Source organism: Muscardinus avellanarius (genome assembly GCF_963383645.1).
Source record: "Muscardinus avellanarius genome assembly, chromosome: 12".
Lineage (NCBI taxonomy): Eukaryota > Metazoa > Chordata > Mammalia > Rodentia > Gliridae > Muscardinus > Muscardinus avellanarius.
Genome location: NC_137798.1, coordinates 60,075,863 through 60,094,612, shown reverse-complemented (window position 1 = coordinate 60,094,612; position 18,750 = coordinate 60,075,863). Strand labels below are relative to the sequence as shown.

Below are 18,750 nucleotides of genomic sequence, written 5' to 3'. Positions count from 1 at the left end.
CCCTGTGTGATCCTCCTGTCTCAGCCTCCCAAGTACTGGGATTACAAACATGCACCACCACAGCCGATTTATTCTTTTTTTTATTTTTATTTTTGAGGTACTGGGAATGGAACCCAGGGGCATTCTACCTCTGAGCTACATCCCCAGCCCTATTTTTTAATTTTGAAACAGGGTCTCACTGAGTTGCAAAGAGCCTCACTAAGTAGCTGAGACTGTCTGTGAACCTCTATCCTCCCATCTCAGCCTCCCAAATCCTGGGATTATGTGTGCCACCATGCCTGGCTTCAGCTTATTCTAATTCTTTATTCTTTATTTTTTTTGTGGTACTGGGAATGGAGCCCAGGGGCTTTCTACCTCCAGGGTAACCCCCCGCCCCCCGACCTATTTTATATTTTTTATTTTAAAACAGGGTCTCACTAAGTTGCTGAGAGCCTCACTAAGTAGCTGAGCCTGGCTTTGAACCTGCATGATTCTCCTGTCTTAGCCTCCTAAGTACTGGCATTAAAAGCGTGCACTACCACACCTAGCTTTTTATTCTTTATTTTTGAAACAGTTTCTCTAAATTGTGAAGGGACTCACTGAGCAGCTGAGGCTGGCCACAAACCTGCAATTCTCCTGTCTATGCCTCCCAAGTACTGGGAATACAAGCATGTGACACCATGCCTGGCTAATTATTTCTTTTTCTTTCTTTCTTTCTTTCTTTTTTTTTTTTTTTGCGGTATTGGGGGTGGAACCCAGGGGCTTTCTACCTCTGAGCTACACCCCCAGCCCTATTTTTTACTTTTTATTTTGAAACAGGGTCTCACTGAGTTGAAAGGGCATCACTAAGTGGTAACTGAGGGTGTCTGTGAACCGTGATCCTCCTGTCTAAGCGTCCCGAATGCTGGGATTACAAGCATGTGTCACCACGCCTGGCTTAAATAATCTTGAGTTTAGAGTTGTGGTACGTTGGGGTGGCCATGATTATCCTGCTTTTTTTTTTTTTTCTGTACCCAGGGGCATTCTACCTCCGAATTATACCCCCAGTCCTACATTTTACTATTTATTTATTTATTTATTTATTTATTTATTTATTTATTTTTAGTGGTACTGAGGATGGAACCCAGGGACCTTATATATATATAATTTGGAAACCGGGTCTCTTAAGCCGGCAGAGGCTGGCTTCGAATCTGTGCAATCCTCCTGTCTCAGCTTCCCAAGTGCAGGGATTACAAGTGTGCACCACCACGCCTGGCACTCTTTTTATTTTTTGAAACAGGGTCTCACTGAGTTGCAAAGGGCCTCGCTAAGTAAACTGAGGCCATCTGTGAACCACAGTCCTCTGGTCTCTGCCTCTTGAATGCTGGGATTCCAAGTGTGTGCCACCACACCCGGTCTTATCCTGCTTATTGAGAGCCTACTGTGGAAGGGTGGTCAGATACGGCAGCAGCTGCCATGACAGCCAAACTGAAGTGAGTGAGACAGCCCCTCGAGGGCTGGCACAGTGTGACGTAGTAGCAGGTGCCACAGAAAAGCCTGCTTTCGTGTGCAAGGCCCTGGGTTCAATCCCTAGCACCCCCTCACACACCCTTTCCCCCCCACAAAAAAGGGGAAAAATGCTTGCTTTGGAACTCCAAGTTCAGAGCAGTCTTGATATGGCTGTAAGGGTTGAAGAGACCCAGAGGTGGGCAGAGGAGCAGAATTGCAAATGGTTAGGAAGTTCCTCTAGGTTTGGTTAATGCCTGAGCAAAGGCAAATGGGAGAGGAGCTGCCAGGCATATTCCAATGGGTGGGACCAGGATCCCCAAAGACATGGAGAGACTTAGTCAAGCCCAGTGTGGCGGCTCATGCCTATAATCCTAGTACTTGTGAGGCTGAGGCAGGAGGATCACAGGTTTGAGGACAGCCTCAGCAGCTTAGTGAGAACCTGATTCAAAACAAGAAGGACTGGAGTGTAGCTCAAAGGTAAAATGCCCCAGAGTTCATGCCCCCCTTCCCCACCTAAAAAAAAGTAACTGTCAGAAAAAATTTAGCATTCCAGTGACTCATGAGGCTGAGGTAAGTATTAGAATTTTAAGACTAGGCTGGGCAATTTAGCAAGACCATGTTTTAAAATAAAAATTTAGCTGGGCGTGGTGGCGCACGCTTGTAATCCCCACGCTTGGGAGGCGGAGACAGGAGGATCGTGCAGGTTCGAAGCCAGCCGTGCTGGCGTAAGAGACCCTGTTTCAAAAATATAAAATAGGTCTAGAAGTGTAGCCTGGAGGTAGAAGGGCTTCCAGGAACCCCAGTACCACCCAAAAAAAAAATAATAATAATAAAAATTTAAAGCCGGGCATGGTGGTGCATACTTGTAATCCCAGTACTTGGGAGACTGAGACAGGAGGATCACAGGTTCACAGATAGCCTCAGCTACTTACTGAGGACCCCTGCAACTTGGTGAGACCTTGTATCAAAATAAAGAGTAAAAAATAGGGTATATTTTTTACTGGAGGTATACCTCAGAGGTAGAATGCCCCTGGGTTCCACTCCCAGTACAAAACAAAACAAAACAAAACAAAACAAAACACAAAACACACACACACACACACACACACACACACACACAGAAACAAAAAACAAACAAACAAAAAAGCTGGGCATGGTGGCACATGCTTGTAATCCCAGTTCTTGGGACACAGAGATAGGTTCAAGGACAGTCTTAGCAAGTGGTGAGGTTCTTGTCAACCTAGTGAGACCTTATTTCAAAAGAAAATAAAATAGGACTGGGGGTGTAGCTCAGAGGTGGAATGCTCCTGGGTTCAATTCCTAATACCAAATAAAAGAAAAGAAAAATTTAAAGAAAAGGCTTAGATATAGCTCAGTGATAGAACACTTACCTACCATGCACCAAGCCCTAGTTTAATCCTTAGCATTGGAAGACAATCAAAAAAAAAATCCTCAGTAATTTCGTTTAAGTTGCCCAGAAGAGGTAGCCTTCCAGCCTTGCTATTAGAAACAAGTTTATGTTCTCTGATGCACTTTTATCCAGGCTTCAAAGAATTCCCACAAATTTAGTTCCAAGTAACATGAGTTCACCAAAAGCAAAGAAGTCGCAGGTAGATAAGGCCAATGCTGAAGTTACCAGATACAAGATATGAAGCAAGCATGCTCCATAGGAAGAGTATTGAAAGTCTGACAAAGAGATAGGAGCTTTCATTTAGCCAGGTAGATTGAAAAAAGACCAACTATAACTTCTAGAAATAAGGAAAAATATGATACCCAAGCCCAGTTTGCTCACTGAACAACAGAGTAGGCACAGATGAAAATATAGTGAACTGAAAGTTCTGAAGAAATAATACAGCTGGGCGTGGTGGCGCATGCTTGTAATCCCAGCATTCGGGAGGCTGAGACCGGGGGATCACGGTTCGCGGACAGCCTCAGCTCCTTAGTGAGGCCCTCTGCAACTTAGTGAGACCCTGTTTCAAAATAAAAGAATAAAAAATAGGTCAGGGGGTGTAGCTCGGAGGTCAAATGCCCCTGGGTTCCATCCCCAGACCTGAAAAAAAAAAAATACAGAATACAGCACAAAGAGGTAGGTGTGAAATAGGATAAAGAAGTAAAGAGCCATAGGAAGCTGGGCATGGTGGTGCATGGCTATAATCCCAGTACCGGGGAGATTGAGACAGGAAGATCTCAGTTTGAGCCTGTGCAGGGTAACAGTGAGACCCTGTTTCAAAATGAAAATAAATAAACTCAGGTCTAATGCCCCTGTGGTTCAATCCCAGTAACAAAAAACAATTAGAGACCAAAAGGGTTTAATAAGCCATTACTTGGTTGGATGTGGTGGCGCACGCTTGTAATCCCAGTACTTGGGAGGCTGAGACAGGAGAACTGAGATTTGAAAACACCCTCAGCTACTTAGGGAGGTCCTTTGCAACTCAGTGAGACCCTGTTTCAAAAATAAAAAGACCAAAAAATAGGGCTGGGGGTGTAGCTCAGAGGTAGAATGCCCCTGGGTTCTATCCTCAGTGCTACAAAAAAAAAAAAAAAAAAAAAAAACCCTGGAATTCTGGGAGGTAACAGGAAATGAAGTAGATGAAATATTAGAGAAGATAATGCCTGGAAAAATTCCAGAACAAATATAAAATATCAGCCTTCAGATTTAAGAAGGCTAATAGATTCTAACTAAGAAAAACTTAAATCTGGGGCTGGGATGTAGCTCAGCGGCAGAGCGCACGGTTTGCAAGCGCGACACCCTGGGTTTGATCCCCAGTGCTAAAAAGATAAAAGAAGAAGAAGAAAAAAACCTTTAATCCATACTGAGATACAGCATAGTAAACTTCAGAGTCCATATAATCAGACATCAAAAAAACAGCCAGAGAAAAATATTGATTACCTACTCAGGAATAGTGGTTAGTCTGACAATTGGTGTGCCAACAGCAACATGCAAAGGCTGATAACTGTCAGCATCAACCCAGAATTCTGTTCCCAACAAATACGCCGTCAACAGATTATCTTTCAAGGGTGAGAGCAAAATATTTTTTAATTTAAGAAAAATCTATGTAAAATGCTGCAAAGACGTGATAAATTCGACGCCTACAACTTATTTAGGAATAAGAAATTGTAAGCTCTCTGAGCACGAGGAGCATGGTCACCATGCGATCACACAGACATCCAGCCAACCCTGCGTGCGTGATCCTCGCGACACCCACGGCTCTCTCCCAGAAATGGGCAGGCACGAGGCATGATAATAGAATATTACAGGCATTTTTATTAAACACAGATGCCCAGTGTGAACACTTGTCCAATATTGCAGCTGAAGTTTTACTTCAGAAAAAACAATGAAAAGGAAATCTTTAATTCTGCCAAAAATTTGGTACTGAGAATTGAATCCAAGGGCATCCCACCTCCAAACTATACCCCCAACCTTTTTCCCCCCCCCCCCTCAGTATTTGGCATTGAACCCAGGGGGCATTTTGCCTCTGAGCTACATCCCCAGCTCTATTTTTTATTCTTTATTTTGAAATAGGGCCTAAGGAGCTGAGGCTGGTTGCAAACTTGTGATCCTCCTGTCTCAGCCTCTCAAGTACTGGGATTATAAGTGTGCACTACCACGCTCGGCTTACCCTTATTATTATTAGTAGTAGTAATAGTAGTAGTACCAGTAGTAGTAGATGTAGTAGTAGTAGAAGCCGGGCGTGATGACACACGCTTGTAATCCCAGCATTTGGGAGGCTGAGACAGGAGGATCGAGGTTCACAGACAGCCTCAGCTACTACTTAGCTAGGCCATTTTTAACTCAGTGAGACCCTGTTTCAAAATAAAGAATAAAAAATAGGGCTGAGGGTGTAGCTCAGAGGTAGAATGCCCCTGGATTCCATCCCCAGTACTGCAATAAATAAAATTAGCAGCAGCAGCAGCAGCAGCAATAGTAGTGGTGGTGGTGGTGGTGGTGGTGAAACCCAGGGGCATTCTACCTCTGAGCTACACCCCAGCTCTTTTTATTTTGAAGTAGGGTCTCACAAGTTTCTGAGGATCTCACTAGGTTGCTGAGGGTAGCCTTAAACCTGAGATTACAGGCATGTCCCATCATGCCTGTTCCTATTTTTTGAAATAGGGCCTTGCTAGGTTACTGAGGCTGGCCTTGAACTTGTGGTCCTCCTGTCTCAGCTTCCTAAGGCTGACATATTACAGGCACATGTCACTGTATCCAGCATCCTTAACTTTTCTTTTTCTTTTTAAGGTAAAACTATCGTACATTTTTTTTTCCCAGAAAAAATCTATCCTAACATGAAATTTGAACTATAAATACCCAAAACAATCTCGAAAAAGAACAAAGCTGGAAGATGTATATTTTCTGATTTCAAACCTTATAGAGCTACAATAATCGAAACATTGTAGTACTGCTATAAAGGCAGATATATAAACCAGTGGAGTAAAATAAAAAGCCCAGAAATAAATTCTTCCATGTATGGTCATTATTTTTGAAAAAGTTTCCAAGAACATTTGGTGAAGGAAATAATCTTTTCACTAAATATTGTCGAAAAATAATAATTACATGAAAAAGAATAAAATTGGACCCTTACCTAAAACCATATACAGATATTAACTCAAGATAGATAAAAGACCTAAATGTAAATCTTAAGACTATAAACTTTTAGAAGAAAATCTGGGTCATAAAACTTCACAACAGTGAAATTGGCAGTGACTTCTTGGATATGATTTTAAAGGCACAGGCAACAAAAGAATAAACTTCCTAAAAAATAAAAAAAATATTGTACATCCAAAGACAATGTAAACAGAGTTAAAAGTTACTGATAGAATGGGATAAACTATTTCCAAATGCTATATCTGAAGACATATTAATATTCCAAACAGAAATCCTAAAAATTAGCAACAATAAAAGCAAACAATACAATCTAGAAATAGGTAAAAAAACTAAAGTAGATAATAAATCTCCAAAGATAACCAATTTTAGTTGTCTGCTGGATGGAAAATCTTGTTTCTCTGGTTCTGGTGTGTATTACCTATTTCTTCTTTGTAGTTAATCTCTTTGAGTATTTTCTCTAGCGCTGGTTTTGAAGACATAAATTCCTTCAGTTTCTGTTTGTCATGGAAACTTCTTATTTTCCCATCTATTTTGATAGATAGTTTTGCTGGGTAGGAAATTTTTGGCTGGAAGTTGTTTTCTTTCAGAGTTTGGAATATGTTACTCCAAGCCCTTCTGGCTTTCATGACTTGGTTCGGGAAGTCTGGAGTTATTCTAATTGGTTTGCCTCTGAATGTCACTTGGCCTTTTGTTTTTGTTGCCTTTAAGATTCTTTCCTTGGCTTCCACAGTGGTCATTTTGACAAGTATGTGGCGTGGGGATCCTCTTCTCCAATCCTTTCTAAAGGGAACTCTATAAGTTTCCTGGACCTGTGTATCGACCTCTTGCTCTACGTTTGGAAAATTTTCTGTTATTACTTCTTTGAAGAGATTTTTGATCCCTTTGGTTTCACTTTCTTTTCCCTCCTCTATTCCAATTATTCTTAGGTTAGCTCTCTTAAAATGGGCCCATATTTCTTCAGTGTCAGATTCCTGCTGTCTGATTTTTTTTTCTAAGTTAGAAATTATGCGTTTGTTTTTGGAGTGATCATCTTCTAGGAGCGAGATTCTATTCTCCATGTGGTCTAATCGATTGTTTATACTTTGAATTGAGACCTTTACCTCAATGATTGCTTCCTTTATTTCTTTTAGACTCTCTCTAAATTATTTTCGAAGGTCCTGTATTATTTCTACAGTTATATTCCTGATTTGATCTTCTGGAGATCTCTGAATTTCTGTGTTATCAGGTTCTGATAATATGGTGTTGTGAGCATTCATTGCTCTATTGTTGTCCCTCTTTCCCATGATTTCAGAATTTTGTGCCTTCCCTGGGTCACTACAACTTAGGGTGCTCTGTATCTCAAGTCTGTTGTAATCTCAGCTGCCACTACTCCTTTACTGGGTTGTATCATAATGTCTCATACCCAGGAAGTTAATCAAGGCTGTGTGAGACCATGGGGGTGCCGGGCTGGGCGTTTTCCCATAGGGAGCTGCGACTAGGGTGTGGTATCTCTGCCACTGCTACTCCTTCACTGGGTTGGACTGCAAAATATCTGACCCAAGGAGATTATCAAAGCTGCACAAGTCCCTGGGAATGCAGTACAGAGATTTCTCCTTTAGGGGCTGCAATTTCACTCACAGTTATTGTGGGCGCAGATCTGGAGCTGTGGCGGGCGTGATGAACTCGCTGTCACTGCTGGCAATATGGCGCTGCTGCCATGCCCTCGGTCGTGAGGCTGGCATATTTCTTTTCTGGTTTTGAGCTCCATTCTGAGTCCCTGGAATGCCTGATGAGCTTGGCCACTGGGATTTTTTTATGTTCTTTACACTGAAAGAACTGTGGAATTACACCTGCATGATCTGCAGCTGCTCACTTCAGCTCCTTGTTTACCTTTCTTCTCTGGAGCCTGGTGCTGTGGAGGGAAGATGGCGCCGCGACTCCGCTGCCGCATTGTGGGCTTGATTTCTAGTCTCTGGTTGTTCTTCTAGTCTTTTTTTTTTCCTCTGTCCCTTGTGTTTACATTTTTTTTTTCTCTGCTGATGGTGTTTTCTGGCTATGAAAAGCGCTGATTTTGTGGCAATAGAGAACGAGTTTTAGCAGGACTTGTAAATGCTGCTTTTCTTAAATTGATAACATATCCTATTTAAGTAACAAACTGATCACCTGAACAGCCATTACTTGTCTTGTATACAGAAATTTGGTCCAGGAAGAAATATGACATAGTTCCTATCTTGGGGCTCGAAGACCATCTTTTCTTTGTTTTTTTGTTCAAAATAGTATGCATAACCCTCTGGAGACACGAAGAAGGATGGTCTCTACCTAGTGGAGTTCAAATTCATGACTAAAATGTCAGAGTTTAAAGAAAAGGTCCTGCGCATGAATTGTCATGTTCAGTTGGGTTATGCACGTTACCAGCTTTGCATTTCACAACTAGCAAGGTGGGAGGCCGTCACCTGATAGACTGTGTCGTAAGAGCAGGAGTCTTCTCTTGGGGAGATTAAGCATATGAAGTAATCTTACAAAGAGATGCCTGAAAAAGTCAAATCCCACTCCAATCTGATTACCCTAATAGATTTAGTTGGTGTAATAGTTAACAGGCAATTAATTAACAAATAGTCTTTTTTTATTTTTAACTTGAACTTTAAGCTCTGGTAAAACAATATGATTAATTAAAACACTTGAGACAGCATAAAATTGATGACTTGGGAGCTTTAACATTTTGCTACTCGGCTCTAATTGTGTTTTCCCAAGTGAACATCACACCTGGAGACCCGTTAGTTTCTCTTCTGTCTTTAGGGACAGGAGGAAGCACCACCTTGTAGTGATCGGTGGTTTCTGCTGGACCGCATCCCCCGTGGGACTTGCACTTTCTGTCCCTTCCCACAAGCATTATCCCTGCCCACACGCCATTGTGCCATACGTGCATTTGTCTTATGAGAAAAGATTACCAACTTCATTGCAAACAATGTGTGATTCACTCAAACAATTCTTTCTTTTCTAGGATTGTAGAAATCTACAGTAGAAGACTACAAGGTAAATTTAAAATCTTTACTTACAGAAAACACTTTTGCCTTATAGAAAAAGTATTTTATTGTGTTAAAAGTGAAATAAATATCTCAAATATTAAAAGTATATAGACCATAGCCCGGTGTGGTGGGGCACACTTGTAATCCCAGTACTTGGGAGACTGAGACAGGAAGATCACAGGTTCGAAGCCAGCCTCGGTTGCTTAGTGAGGCCCTCTGCAACTTAGCGAGACTCTGTTTCAAAATAAAGAATAAAAAAGAGGGCTGAGAGTGTAGCTTGGAGGTAGATGCCCCTGGGTTCCATCCCCAGTACCGCAAAAAATAAAAATAAAAATAAAAAGTATATAGACCATAAAGGAGAAATTTTAAGTCTGGAGAAGAAATCCCTGCTCTATGTGAGCATGACTTCACACTTCTAGACATGTACCAACAATTTCAAAGCAGTTTGTGTTATATTTAAACAAAAGTGGGCTCATATTATACATAATTGGCCTCTCTTTTTTCTTAACAAATCTGACATATTACTATGCCATTCATTTCTGTGGCTCCTTAGAACTTCGTTGGATGTGCCATGGTTGCATTTAACCAATCCCTGCTCTGATAACATCTGGGGATTCAGTACTTTCCAATACATACAATGCTTCAGTGAACACTTTTGTATATATTCAAAGGCAAGTTGCCTTAGTCAGCACGAGGCACTGTATTACCTAGGTAAAACCATTGATTTTCAACAACTCATTAATTAGCCCCTTTGTTAATACTGCTGCTAGCTACTTATTGGTTCCCCTCCACCTATGTGGACGTGCTTGTTAGGTGTTTTTGTGTGTGTGTGGTACTGGGGATGGAACCCAGGGGCATTCTACCTCTGAGCTATACCCCCAGCCCTATTTTTTTGTTCTTTATTTTGAAACAGGGTCTCACTGAGTTGCCAACAGGGCCTCACTAAGTAGCTGAGGCTGTCCACGAACCTGGAACCTCCTGTCTCAGCCTCCCAAGTACTGGGATTACAAGCATTTGCCACCACACCCTGCTGTTTCTACTGGTCTTACTGGACGTGTGTGAGAGAGAGAGCTGCTGTTCTAATCACTTCCCAGCATGCGTGTGTGTGTGTGTGTGTGTCCTGAGTTCTCTTCAGCACGTGTGTGTGTGTGTGTGTGTGTCTTGAGTTCTCTTCAGCACGTGTGTGTGTGTCCTGAGTTCTCTTCAGCACGTGTGTGTGTGTGTGTGTCCTGAGTTCTCTTCAGCACGTGTGTGTGTGTGTGTGTCCTGAGTTCTCTTCAGCACGTGTGTGTGTGTGTGTCCTGAGTTCTCTTCAGCACCTGTGTGTGTGTGTGTGTGTGTGTGTCCTGAGTTCTCTTCAGCACGTGTGTGTGTTTGTGTGTGTCCTGAGTTCTCTTCAGCACCTGTGTGTGTGTGTGTGTGTGTGTGTCCTGAGTTCTCTTCAGCACGTGTGTGTGTTTGTGTGTGTCCTGAGTTCTCTTCAGCACCTGTGTGTGTGTGTGTGTGTGTGTCCTGAGTTCTCTTCAGCACGTGTGTGTGTGTGTGTGTCCTGAGTTCTCTTCAGCACGTGTGTGTGTGTGTGTGTGTCCTGAGTTCTCTTCAGCACGTGTGTGTGTGTGTGTGTGTGTCCTGAGTTCTCTTCAGCACGTGTGTGTGTGTGTGTGTGTCCTGAGTTCTCTTCAGCACGTGTGTGTGTGTGTGTGTGTGTGTGTCCTGAGTTCTCTTCAGCACGTGTGTGTGTGTGTGTGTGTGTGTGTGTCCTGAGTTCTCTTCAGCACCTGTAGCGCAGGTGAGAGAACTGAACATTTCACTGAACTGTGGGTCAGTCAGTAGACAAAGCAACTAGCAAGGGCTGGTGTGTCGCGGCTCTTAAGTGTCACAGGAGGCTACTTTTTAAAATTCCCAGTAGTCTTGAGTCAAAAATCAACTTTCAGCTATTTGTGTCAGATTTGTAAACCAAGCTTCTTGTCACGCCCACAGTTCAAGAGCGCCTTACGAAACAAATTGCCGTAGCCATCACAGAGGCCTTGCAACCTGCTGGCGTTGGGGTAGTGGTGGAAGCGACGTAAGTCTGAACCTGTCTTTGATAGTGTCATCTCGCCACGTAAACATCGATCCTGAGGGTCAGTGCCAAGCAGTTTTCCCAGCACCACGGATGCTGCACAGTTGCTGCTGTCAGCATTTTTTTTTTTTTTTTTTTTTTGTATTGGCAACTGAACTCAAGGGCAGTCTGTCTCTGAGCTACACCCCAGACCCTATTTTTTCACTTTGAAAAAATGTTGCCTGGCAAAATGGCGCACGCTTGTAATCCCAGTACTTGGGAGGCTGAGACAGGAGTATCGCAGGTTTGTGGCCAGCCTCAGCTACTTAGTGAGACCATTTTCAAGTAAGAAGTAAAACAGGTCTAGTGTGTAGTCCAGAGGTAGAGGGCCTCTGGGTTCCACCCCTAGTACCCAGCCCCCACATACTGGGATGCCACTGTGGTTTTTTGTTTTGTTTTGTTTTATCTCTGGGCCTAGACACTTAAACCTCTTTTGTTTACTGTTCTGCTAACCTAGGAACCAGGGTACAAGATTTTTGGGGGGAGGATGAGGGTCATGGAAATAAAGGAAGTTATAAGCATAGTTGCAGATATTTATAAAAACAGTGGCATTTTCTTTTCTTTTTTGGTACTGGGGATTGAACCCAGGGGCATTCTACTTCTGAGCTACACCACCAGTCCTATTTTTTATTCTTTACTTTGAAACAGGGTCTAAGTTGCAAAGGCTTCAAATTGTTATGGCTGGTTTTGAACCTACAACTCTCCTGGTCTCAGCCTCCCAAGTATTACAGGCATGAGCCACCGTGCCTGGCTCCCCAGCCCTGTTAATTTTGTAACAAAGACTCTCTAAATTGCTGAGGTTAGCCTCAAACCTGCTGTCCTCCTGTTTCAGCCTCCCAAATACTGGGATTATAGGTGTGCGCCCCCATATCTGGCTCTGTCTACTCCTAGAAACAACCTTTGTTGTCTCGTTTTGTAGACACATGTGTATGGTAATGCGAGGCGTGCAGAAAATGAACAGCAAAACTGTGACGAGCACGATGCTCGGTGTGTTCCGGGAAGACCCCAAGACGCGGGAAGAGTTCCTCACGCTCATCCGCAGCTGAGCCTCGGCGCGCATGCGCGGAGCGCGCCTCGGCCCGCCCGTGGCATGGTCTTCAGCAATTGTTCCAGTTCCAGTTGTTACAGATGTGAACGTCATTTCTCGTCACTAATTGTATTTAAATTATTTATAGAAAGTCAAATAAAAATAATTGACAAAGGGGTGAGACCTCTACTTTCTTCTTGCCACCTTTTAGTGGCAACATTTAATGTGAGCTGCCAGTCGTGTAAGTTATATGCACAAACCACTGCCAATCAGATGAGCCGAGGGTACTGGAAGGAGGGAAATTGGTGCAATTGGTTGAGGTCCTATATAGTCTTCTGACTCCTCAGCATAGGGCATTGGGCAAAGGAGAGATTATGGACAACAACACACTGCTTTTCCCTCCCCCAGCAGAAACCTAGAGTGCTGGAAGCTAAATCATTTGTGTACAATGTTCAGCTTTGCCCCATAAGTTCAAAGTCCAACGGGCTCCACTTTGATCAAGTCTATTAAATTGCCAGTAACACTTTATGTTTATATAATTATCAACTATCCAGTTTTAGTCACCAAAGGAAAGTGGTGGAATATCTTTTTTTTTTTTTAACTTTACTTGACTGTGATTTAAAAAGGCACATTTCTACCTTCTATCCTTTTTTTAATTGAAGTACAGGGAATTAGTTCCTGGCCTTGTTTACAAGTTTATTCTCACGTCAACATACAGGGATTTAGACATTTAACTCTCTGTGCCTTGATGAGAATATCAAACTACTTAGAGTGTAGATACTTTTGCCTTTTTTAAGAGCCATTATTTTATAAGGTTTAGTACCGACATTGCAAGTAACAAGTCATCACAGCTGTCCTTATAGAAGTTTCTTGGGAGTTTACTTTGTGTGTTCTACGTAGATGCTGCAAAACATTTTATTTTGGTCCTATGAAATATTTTTCTAAGTATTTCTGGAAGTTTTGAGAGTGCCCATCACTTTCAATTGTGTAGACCCCTAGCTTCCTGAAAGTGCAGAGTGCCCGATAGGGGCTGCACGGTGACCGTGTCCAGCACCCTTAGAGCCGCACTGTCCTGTCTGAAGGCCAGCCAGGAGCCTCGGGCCTGTTTCCCTCCCGACCCGTGTGGGTCTTGTCTTCAGTGTAACTCTGCTCAGGTTGTGTAGGTATTTCAGTCCTGGAAGCAGTTGCCTTATTACTGTTATTCTTAAAATTCCCTCCACTGGGGCAGTGTGGGCCAAATTAAAACAACAACAAAAACAAAACCAAAAAAACACTAACTTTCCCACAAGAACACAAACACACCTTTCTCACCACAAGTCTCTTATTTGGACATAGTGCTCTTCAGATTTACCCCATACCTTAAAAAGAGTTGACTACTAGCTTGCTTTACCTGCGGTAGTCCTGTCTCTGCCACATAGAACGGAGCAAGAGGGCGGAGGGCTTTGTTTTGATTTTTTTTCCCCCTTTCTTCAAACCTTGACTACCTTTCCCTAGCCTTTTCTGTATTTGGAGTTCCTAAAATATAATGCTGGTTGGTTCTTGAGTTCCTTTTAAAATCTAACCTGGTATAAATATTAGCCTGCTTAATATTTAGACATTTCTAGGTAACATTCTAAATGCTCAATTCATGTTTGGTATTTTACAGTAAAAACAAATGTGACTTGGAGGACCAAAGAAATTGTTACCCATACATTCATCCTCTTGACTTTGTTTGTATTCTTTTAGCATGCTCTTTGCTGTGACAGTCCCTAGACGCATTCTTAGAAAAGCCTAATGTGGCACAGGTGGTTGTCGCGTGGATTGATGCAAAGCTCGTGACCTTGTGTGTTTTACTCTGGTCTGTAGTACTTCAGAATTACTTTTTCATATCCATGATACTGAATCCATTTGGGGGGATTTTTAAGAATTTGATGCATTTAAATATATTGTTCAATTACATTGTTCTGATTTTCTGTGTGTGTATGTGTATTCCTGAAGTTGGTTCTGTTTTATTAAAGTGCTATATAACTTTGTTCATGTGGAAGTTTCTCTTTCAGCACCAGTGTAACTATCATGTATCTTTTATCCAATTACTTTAATTCTGTTTTAGCCAAGCTACCTATCATGAGGGTGTCTGTGGTCCATTAAGTTATGAGAATACACATCTCAGTGGTAGCAGGAAGTGAGCCAGGCTCTTTGGTATTTGATGGGCGTGTTACTGACTTTAGCCTCTTTCTGGTAATGGGAAGGGGAGCTCTGGGCTGTCAGGAATCTGAGTGGCCCTCTGTTGCCCTAATTCTAAATGGAGGTTCCTGCAGCTCCTGGGAAAGGGCACTGCTTCCCGTGTGGGAGCTGCTGAGGAAGGAAGCTGGGGCAAAAGAGGGAGGTCTCCTCTTCCAGGAAGAGCCTGCCCTGGGCAAAGCTCCAGTTAGGAGCAAAGGGTTGTACTGCCTTCTCTCTGCCCTGCCCTGGCGTCCTCACTTCTTGCTGGTGGTCTTCTCCCCATCCGCTGTCCTTCCTGGTTGCCAGTGTGCCCTCATGCTGGGCACTGGAGGCGCCTGCTGCTCCTCGCAGGACCCTGTGTACGACTGGGTCATGAATCTCATCACCCCAGCTAGGAATGCACGCTAGTACAGAACATTCCAAAGCTCACAACTCAGGTGGCAAAACCGTGAGGTCCTGTCTGAGCCCAAGTTGTTCCTGAGTTTTCTCACTGATGGTGTGCCGGAGTCCAGCCTTGGCTGGTCCAGGGGTCTTGAAGGATGCGTAGGGTCGGCAAAATTGTAGAACGAGAGACGCCGTGCTTAGTAGCAGGGGGAAGGCATCTCTGCCTGTGCCCTAGAATATCCTTCATTTATACATGAGTCTGACAGATTATAGCAAGCCACACCACACGTATTCTGTTTTTCATTTAGTTTTTCAAAACCACATTATATATACTTTGTTTTTCATTAACCTAATTCCACCTAGCAGACACACCTGAAAGCTGCCTGTTTTTCCTGTTTTTTTTTTTTTTGTTTTTTACTAATTTGTTATGAGGTGACCTACAAAACTTACTACTCTACATCACACATGATAAATTTTAACTGAACTTATCCTGTATCTCAACTACTAAGTGCTAGACTTACTGTCTCCATTTTTTCTTTTTTTTTTTTTTTTCTTTTTGCGGGTCTGGGGATGGAACCCAGGGGCATTTGACCTCCGAGCTACACCCCCTGCCTTATTTTTTATTCTTTTATTTTAAAACAGGGTCTCACTGAGTTGTGGAGGGCCTCACTAAGCAGCTGTCTCAGCCTCCCAAATGCTGGGATTACAAGCGTGTGCCACCATGCCCGGCTTACTAAAAGAATTATTTTATGCTTTAGTGAGCAGGCACCAAGGAAGTCCCTGCCTACCCAACCTCTACACAAAAGTCTATTTTTGTGCCCAAACCTATTTTCCCTTAACCCTTACTATCCATTCTTCATCCTATTATTCCTGTAAAGGGTGGAGAGGGGGCTATGTATTGATTAGCTCTGGCTGCCTGAAGTAGCAACCATGGACGCTCTTTAACCATATAAACTGGCCCAATTAGTTTCGCAGGCATCACGTCAGGCTTTTCCTCAAAAGACTCAGCATCTATAAACAACTGTAATTATTTCAATTTCTACTAGTCAGATTCTTACTATTTGGGACTTTTAGAATTTCTGAGCAATTCTCAGGTTTCTTAATATCCTTTTTCCTGTCACATCTTCATATTCAAAGAACAGCATGTCTCACTGAGACCACCTAGATTGTTCTGGCTTGATTTATAATCCACTTAGGACACAGATTAAAAAACAGGGTCAACGTGAGAGTAGTCGTCATCCTCCTGCCTTGCGGGATTCCTCCTCTCGCTGAGACCTTGGCAAACAGCTTGAGGGACCTGGGCCTCACCACTGGTGAATTGACCTAGTTTCTTGTCACCCAAAGGTTTTGTTTATTTTATTTATTTATTTATTTATTTATTTATTTATTTATTTATTTATTTATTTTGTGGTACTGGGGATGGAACCCAAATGCTTTCTACCTCCAGGCTATACTCCCAGCCCTATTTTATACTTTATTTGGAAACAGGGTCTCACTAAATTGCTGTGAGCCTCATTCAGTAGCTGAGGCTGGCTTCGAACCTGTGCGATCCTCCTGTCTCAGCCTCCCCAGTGCTGGATTTCATGCCCAGCTTCACCCAAAGGTTTTAAAGAAGGCTTTCCATCAACACAGAACCTCTGGACTCACCAGGGCGGACCTGGGTTCTTGACTGAGGGCGAGGAGAAAGTATCTGTAGAGGAATTCATGCTGAAATATGAATACCTGATTACCCCATGCAGTCCAGAGACATTTTTGCTGTATTTTTTATCATGCAAAATAAAGCACACAAAACAGAGACGAGCATGGGAACACCCATGTGCTTATCACCCAGTTTCAAGAAGTCTCAAATGCAGCGTATCTTGTTTCCTTTATCACTTCCTTCCCCACTGAGTCACTACGAAGCAATTCCTGGGCATCGTTTCTCATCAATATTTCATTTTATTTAAATGAGATGGAATCAAATAAAAGAATTAGAGAATAACATCCATTACTACACCAAAAAAGTTGTTCTTTAAAATCAAATATCCAGGTAATAATTTTTTTTCCCCTGTTGCAGCTCATAACTTTTGTAGTAGTTTGAATCAAGGTATGAATGAGATTCATACATTGTCATTGGTGGGCCTGCTTAAGTCTTAAGCTTCTTACAGAGCTGGGTGTGGTGGTGCATGGCTGTTGCCTCGGGAGGCTAAGATGAGAAGGTTGCAATTTGAGACCAGTCTTAGCAACTTAATGCGACCCTGTTAAAAAAAAAAAAAAAAAGCCGGGCGTGGTGGCGCACGCTTGTAATCCCCGCGCTTGGGAGGCAGAGACAGGAGGATCGCGCTGGTTTGGAGCCAGCCTCGCTGGCTTAAGAGACCCTGTTTCCACATAAAGTTAAAAAATAGGTCTGGGAGTGTAGCCCGTGGGAGTGTAGCCCGGAGGTAGAAGGGCTTCCAGGAACCCCAGTACCACCACCAAAAAAAAAAAAAAAAAAAAAAAAAAGAAAAGAAAAGAAAAGAAAAAAGGCTGGGGGTGCGGCTCAGAGGTAGGAATGCCCCTGGATTCAATCCCTAGCACACATCCCCCTAACTCACAATCTTATACATTATCTTCCTGCTCCCATCTTCTCCTTACAGTTTAGTTAATCTTTGCTTTGCAAGAAGCCTTGTGTTTACCGTGACACGTCCACTGCTGGAGTGACTAGCTGTCCTGATGGGGTGAAACTGGCCACCAAGCCACCCGGCTGGCCTGGATCTGTTTGGCCTTTAGCATGAATACTGCTTTGCTTTGCTTTGCTTAGCTTTGGAACTTGGGTCCATCCTCCGGGTGTGGAGCAGTTCCCCCTCTCCCGGAGCTTTCCCTTTCAAGCGGGCTTCAGTTCTAAAACACCTACCACATGGCTTCCTTGGCTCCAGTGTGGAGGGTTGTTAGAGAGAGACCTGGAAGCATTGACTTCTGTGACTTGACATCATTCAGAGGCTTCCCCTGGGGAATTCCAAGCCGTGGGGTGAGCGGCAGGAGGGCTTGGGTTTCCCCCACCTAGACTCCTTCAGTTGCAGTTCCATGGTCCTCTTTTGTGTGTGTGGGCATTGGGGACTGAACCCAGGGGCATTTGACCTCCGAGCTATACCCTCTGCCCTACTTTTTATTCTTTATTTTGAAAGTAGGTCTCAGTAAGTTGCAGAGGGCCTCACTAAGTAGCTGAGGCTGTCTGCAAACCGTGATCCTCTGGTCTCAGCTTCCTGAATGCTGGGATTAGAAGTGTGCGCCACCACACCCGCCCGGCTTTTTTTTTTTTTTTTTTTTTTGGTAACAGGGTCTCACTAGGTCCATGAGAGTCTCGCTATTTGCTGAGGCTGTCCTTGAACCTGCGATCCTCCTGTCTCAGCCTCCCAAGTACTGAGATTGGCTTCCATGATCCTTTGAGGGAGGATAGGAGAAATAAAAGGAAAGAGAAAAGAGAAAAACAGGGAAGAGAAGGAAGACTGTAGCCTTAACAACTCCATGATAGCCCTCACCTTCCTCCTGAAGTTCTGTTTTCCTTCATACTTAAATTCCTTAAAGGTCCAGTAAATCTTAGAGTACCATACATCCAGTTAATTGGTACATATATTTTGTTAGCCTACAGAATGTATGTTAGACTGAAAAGAGAAATCTAGGCCTAAATTCTTAAAAGTTTAGTAAATCAAGCGAAGCAAGTTCACCCCTTACATGTGTACCATTTGCCCTCCACTAATGAAAGCCCCTATAAAAGAAGAGCCCTGCATTCCCAAGGGTTTCGGTCTCTCTCTTCCTCCCTCCCTCCCTTTCCTCCTCTCTCTTCTCTCTCTTTCTCTCTCCCTCCCTCCCTCTCCCCCTCTCTCTTCTCTCTCTCTTTCTCTCTCTCTCCCTCTCTCCCTTTCTCTCCCTTTCTCTCCCTCTCTCCCTTTCTCTCCCTCTCTCCCTCTCTCTCCCTCTCTCCCTCTCTCCCTCTCTCCCTCTC

General features: G+C 43.2%; 1 protein-coding gene across 2 annotated transcripts in view; it reads left to right on the top strand.

Annotated features, from left to right (window-relative positions):
- GCH1 (GTP cyclohydrolase 1) overlaps positions 1–12,373 on the top strand; it is a gene marked incomplete at both ends in the record, with an annotated part of 64,685 nt that extends 52,312 nt beyond the window's left edge. Inside the window, 3 exons of one of the 2 annotated variants that reach the window (XM_080707790.1) lie at positions 9,051–9,082; positions 11,056–11,140; positions 12,352–12,373. In XM_080707790.1, the coding sequence (XP_080563916.1) occupies positions 9,051–9,082; positions 11,056–11,140; positions 12,352–12,373 (139 nt within the window). Of the gene's footprint in view, positions 1–9,050; positions 9,083–11,055; positions 11,141–12,095; positions 12,223–12,351 lie in introns of those variants that run through there. The other variant, XM_080707789.1, reaches the window with a different exon arrangement.
- Between the last annotated feature and the right edge of the window lie 6,377 nt (positions 12,374–18,750).